The sequence below is a fragment of the Castanea sativa genome, chromosome 9, assembly GCF_040712315.1.
Source record: "Castanea sativa cultivar Marrone di Chiusa Pesio chromosome 9, ASM4071231v1".
Lineage (NCBI taxonomy): Eukaryota > Viridiplantae > Streptophyta > Magnoliopsida > Fagales > Fagaceae > Castanea > Castanea sativa.
This window is the reverse complement of record NC_134021.1, coordinates 21,395,555-21,401,554: the sequence shown is the minus strand read 5'-3', so window position 1 is coordinate 21,401,554 and position 6,000 is coordinate 21,395,555. Positions and strand designations below refer to the sequence as shown.

Genomic DNA, 6,000 nt, shown 5'->3' with positions numbered 1-6,000 from the left:
AGAATACAAGGAGAACATATGCAAAAGGTGACCGAAGCCTTATTTTCTCTAGAAAGAAGCTACTGCGTCTTTGCGCCTTAGGGTTTTGTAACCAAGTGCTTTTTGATCTTCATTGTTAATGGAGTGAAGAACTTTGCAGCCAACATTCTTCTTTCTCAAGTTGGTAAGTAAGTCACGTACTGGGATTCGTGCAAAGGAATTAGTCACGTACTGGGATCCGTGCATCAAAGGGTGGCGTTCATATATTGAAGAGTTCAGAGGTTCTCAAGCGATAGAAGGTTTCTACTGTGAGTTCATCTACGGGCATTGTAGAGTCTAGGGATAAAGGTTTTGTACTAGATTTGAAACTTCTCTTTACTATAGTGGATTGCTTTTTGGGAAGGTTTCCCCCCAGGTTTTTTTCTGTGAAACTGGTTGGTTTCATTGGTTTTCCTGGGTCATCATATCTTGTCTTATTTATTTTTCTGCTGCATTTAGTTTTGACATGATATTGATGTTTGTTTGTTTTAATAAGTTTTATGCATAATAAATCTAATTAACAACTTGGGTTTAAAACTTATTAATTGTATCAACCGGGGTCTAAATTTCCTAACGGGGAAGAGCACAAAACACAGCTCCCAGTTTACTACATCAATCAAGCCTTCCAAGGTACAGAAGCCGAATACCCGCGAATCGAGAAGATTGCATTCTTATTGATTGTAGCTTCTCACAAACTGCGCCTCTACTTCCAAGCAAACCTTATCTTGGTGATGAGAGGCTAATCAATAAAAAAGTCTATGAACAAGCCCAAGGCTGCAGGAAGGATGATCCAAAGGGCGATAGAACTTAGACAGTTCGACATTGAGTACCACCCAAGGACAACTATCAAGGTACATGCACTAGCAAACTTCATCGCAGAATTCACAATCCCAGGCGAAGAAGGGGCACCGGACAAGGCAGAAAGATGGATGATCCAAACTGACGATTCGTCAGCTCGAAAAGGGGGCGGAGTGGGGGTCATTATCATCACCCCAGAAAGAGAGACGATCAAATACGGAATTCAGCTAACATTCCCGACCACCAACAACGAAGCCGAGTACAAAGGAGTATTGACGGGGCTAAAGGTTGGGAAGGCACTAGGAGTCAAAAACTTGCTTGTCCAAAGCGATTTAAAGCTGGTCGTGGAGCAAATAAAGGGCAAGTATAAAGCAAAGGAGGAAAGAATGCAGAACTACCTGAGGCTGATGAAACTTTTAACACAGGAATTTGATAGGGTGGAGTTCACACAGGTCCTTAGAAGCCAGAATATGGGGGCAGACAAGCTGGCAAAGCAAGCATCGTCAGAAACGGGACCAACGAATACAGACTTAAAAATGGAAGTCTAGAAATGTCCTAGCATCGAAGAGGTCCTCACCTTCGTAATCCAGAGCGAAAGCAACTAGATGACCCCAATTTTGTCTTTCCTTCAAGACGAACGGCTTCCACAGGACGCTGAGGAGGCCAGGAAGGTCTGGAAAAGGGTAGCCAAGTTCAGGATCCTGAACGATGCCCTATACAAAAAAGGCTTCTCCATGCCTTACGTGAAGTGCGTCAATGAGGAGGAAGCGAAATATATTCTGGAAGAGATCCATTAAGGAATTTGCGGAGACCATGTAGGCCCAAGATCCATGATAAGCAAGGTTATTAGAACAGGTTACTTCTGGCCTACTTTGCAGAATGATGTAAGGGAGTTCATCAAGAGGTGCGACAAATGCCAAAGGTTTAGGAATGTCCAACGCATCCCAACAAAGAAACTGACACCGATAGCGTCCCCATGGTCATTCGCCCAGTGGGGGCTTGACATCGTAGGCCCATTACCCCAAGGTAAGAAACAGGTAAAGTTTTTACAGGTTGCAATTGACAATTTCACAAAATGGGTTGAAGCAGAAGCAATATCAACCATAACAGAGGCAAAGGTCCAGAACTTTGTGTGGAAGGATATAGTTTGCCAATTCGGGATACCACAGACGATCATATCAGACAACGGGCAATAGTTTAACAGTCAAGACTTCAGGGACTTCTGTTTAAGGCTAGGGATCAAGAACCAATTCTCGTCCCTAGCTCACCCCTAAGCTAACAATCAGACAAAAGTGACGAAGCAGACACTACTTAAGATCATCAAAGCTCAGTTGGATGAGGCAAAGGGCGCATGGCCGGAGGAGTTGCCCAACGTCCTATGGGCTTACAGGACTACTGCAAAAACCCCAACAAGAGAGACCCCCTTCAAGCTCACCTATAGCACTGAGACAGTAATCCCAGTCGAAGTGGGAATCACCGGCATGAGTCAAGAAGTCTTCCACGAAGGCAGCAATGACGATCAACTAAGAGTCAACCTAGATTGCTTTGATGAATCTAGAGACAGAGCATCCTATAAGATGGCAAAGTACCAGCAGAAGATAGCTGAGTACTACAACAAGAGAGTAAAGCTCAGACGACTTAACATAGGAGACCTTGTCCTACGCAAAGTCACACTTACTACCAAGGACCCGACCTAGGGAAAGCTTGGCCTAACCTGGGAAGGACTCTACAAAGTCACCCATTATTCCAAGCAAGGCAGCTATCACGTGGAAACGTTGGACAGGAGGAAACTGCCATGACCATGGAATATCGAGCATTTGAAGAGGTACCATCAATAAATGTAATAGACAATTGTATTCATGTTTGAAATAAAGCAATAAAAGAACAATTTAGCCAACGTTTTAACGTGATGCATGAAAATCTAGGAGTCTAAGAACAAAATATTGGTTAAGTAATAAGATTCTACCTAGACGGATATAAATTACTAATGACGTCAAATGACAAGATCCCTTAAATAAGTGTAAGTCACCTAGAAATTAGCTAAGTAATAAGATTTCGCCTAGACGGATGTAAATTACTGACAACGCCAAATGACAAGATCCCTTAAATGGCTGTAAGTCAACTAGAAATTGGCTAAGAAATAAGATTCCACCTAGAAGGATGTAAATTACTGACGACGCCAAATGACAAGATCCCTTAAATAGGTGTAAGTCACCTAGAAATTGGCTAAGTAATAAGATTTCGCCTAGACAAATGTAAATTACTAACGATGCCAAATGACAAGATCCCTTAAATGGGTGTAAGTCACCTAAAAATTGGCTAAGTAATAAGATTTCGCCTAGACAAATGTAAATTACTGACGACATTAAGTGAATAGATCCCTTAAATGGGTGTAAGTCACCTAGAAATTGGCAAAGTAATAAAATTCCGCCTAGACGGATGTAAATTTCTAACGAAAGTCTAAACAGCTAGATGACAAGGTTCTTCATAAAGGTATAATTCATCCAAAGATTGGCCAAGTGGTAAAGTTCCACCTAGACGGATAGGAATCATTGACAGACAAAAGTAAACACCACGCACAATGAAGAACAAACAGACGAAGGCATAAAAATAAAACGATAAGCATGAATACATTATGTATGAATTAAAAGCCCAAAAACCACTAGGCAAAAAATATTTGACGTTGGAATTAAAAGCCCAAAAACACTGGGCACCTAAAAAAAAAAATCTCTAACAAACAGGTTCAAACGGTGGCTTTGTCACCATCAGCGTCGGTGGGCTTTGGAACGTCCCCTACGGGGTCATGAGCAGCAACTTGAGCAGCCTAGGCAGCCTCGTCCTCAGCCATCTTCTTATCCACCACCTCCAGGTCCAAACTCTCCAGGTCTACTCCAGTGGGGTGAGCTTATTAGTCTACTGGAAGGCTTCGATGGACTTGGCCGCGATGGTCTTCACTCTCTCCTTTGTAGCCATGAGTTGCTCGTCCTTCTCCAATGTCAACTGCCTTTCGACCCTCAAGTCGTCGAATAGGACCTTTGCCTTCTCCTTGGTAGTATTGGCCTCGTCCATGGCAGAGATGAGGTCCCTCTTCAGCTTTGAGTTCTCTGCCTCTAGACCCTGCAACTTGGACCCCACGGAGGTGGCCTTTGCCTCCTGACTCAAGTACTTTAAGGTAATGTGAACGGTCTCCCCCATAACCTAAAAGAGAATCCACCTTTCAGAACCATGCAAAAAAAAAGCATAGGCAAATGATACAACTTTATTACCTGGACGAACTTATGGATATGACGACCCACAATCTCATTAGATGGCATGCCAGAAAGGACCTGGAGGTCTTCAATGGTGAAGGCATCTTGTGCCCTCGTCAGCACAAGACCAGCGTCGTCCCAGATACTTGATGACCTTGAACCAGTCTTCTCTTTCCCCTTGTCTGCGAGATGCGGCTTCTTCATCCAAGGGGTTATCTCCTTCACCTACATGGTTAGGGAAGCAATCCTCGTCGCTTCCGGGACGGACGTGGCTGGAGTGATGGGAGTCCCTTTCTCCACTATACGCACTACCCTCTTCCCAAGGTTGGAAAGAGGCTTGTTCTTCTTTGCCCTCATCTTGGCGTACATTTCTTGATTAAATTTCATCGTCATCTCTGCAAAATAAAGACACTTAAAAAAAAAGAGGAAAAATGAAGAGAATTAAAGATAGCAATGAACCGAGAAAGCACTTACTCTTCTCTTCAATCTCGATGGCACGAAGAACGTAGGTGGAAGGCTCTGGATCCAGACAATGACGAGCCAAAACTCTTGGGTCAACCAAATCATCAAAGTCGTCAATCGTCTTTGCGTACTCTATAGCTGCCTCTACACAGCTCTTATATCTGCTCTTGAGCTTGGGACGCCTTTTAACTGCATAGTCATGAAGTAGAAAAGTTAGTAATGATAATAAAATAATAATATAAATAGAAAGGGAAAAGAAAAAAGAAAAAAGGGCACTAGTAGAAAGACGACGCACCTAGACTCAGGGCTCTCCAACAACAGAGCAACCTAGGGACGTCCCCCCAAACTTCATTGGAAGGAGTCTCCCAATCATCCCCAGACATGAAGAAGAACTTGGATTTCCAATATCTGAAAGACAAGGGCAGATCGGTGATGATCCTAGCCTTCCAAACCCAGGGCACAAGCTCATAGTACCTATACTTTTTGGGCTTCTTTAGACGATATAAATACGTCAATTCGTCCACCCTAATCATGTCTCCCTCTATGACAACCAGCCATATCTCCATACAGCTGACTACAATCCTCCACGAATTTGGCATAAGTTGCCCAGGAGCGATATTGAAGCGACTTAGAAGCTCCATAACGAAGGGGTGGATGGGGAACCTAAGCCCGCACTAGAAAACGGCCTCGCAAAAGCACACCTCCCCAAGCAAGAGATGACAAGCTCGTTCCTCCATTTGAGGAAGACGAACCCTAACCCTTTTAAGAAATTGAATCCTATCCCTAAACCTGGTAAAGGTTTCAGCGTCCGAACCACACGCCTCCCCGAGGGCGTGGAAAGCTCTAACCTCCTTCAAGCCAGAGGCTGCGGTATCCTCTTACCTCTCAACAAGATCGTCGCTAGACTACAATCCCGTCTCAAGTTTGCTAGATCTTACCTTAGACATAGCTCTACTCTCACCCATAACTCCCTCAAACCAATTTACTGACTCTCGGAGCAAAGGAAGTAGATTAGCCAAAACTAGATCTAGGCCACTACCCCCAAACACAAAACCTTCAACTAAAGGACAAAATGTGCGAGAAGTTCCTAGAGAAGCCCCCAAACATGCAAAAAGAAATGAAACAGAGGGACAAAATGTCCTAAATTCAGAGCTACCAACCATGGAACCTCGAAAACAAAAAAAAGAAGAACAAAATCCTAAAAACCCAAAACAGAAAGAAAAATCAGAAACCCATACAAATTACCTATTCTACGAAGAGTAAAGAAGGGGAGAAGAAGCCATACCTCAAAAGGCAGCCACAGGAAGGAAAAACACAACAACAACAACAAAAATTGAAGGGAGAGTAGCTCGAAGAAGAAGAAGCACAAAGCAACAATGGCGGAAGAAAGGGAAAGTGAAGAAGAAAGAGAAAAGAAATGAAGTTTAAAAACTAGGCACAGAAAAAAAACTGAAAAATCAGCGGGAAACCTGAA

The 6,000-nt window shown here is 43.3% G+C and overlaps 1 protein-coding gene across 1 annotated transcript; it reads left to right on the top strand.

Moving 5' to 3' along the window:
- Positions 1–776: 776 nt before the first annotated feature.
- Positions 777–1,364, top strand: LOC142608906 (uncharacterized). Its single transcript, XM_075780561.1, has one exon. It carries the CDS (start codon positions 777–779, stop codon positions 1,362–1,364), a length of 588 nt encoding a protein of 195 aa, XP_075636676.1.
- The last annotated feature ends 4,636 nt before the right edge of the window (positions 1,365–6,000 follow it).

Coding starts and splice junctions, on each gene's coding strand:
- LOC142608906 (XM_075780561.1), top strand. CDS start 777: ATGAACAAGCCCAAGGCTGCAGGAAGGATGATCCAAAGGGCGATAGAA.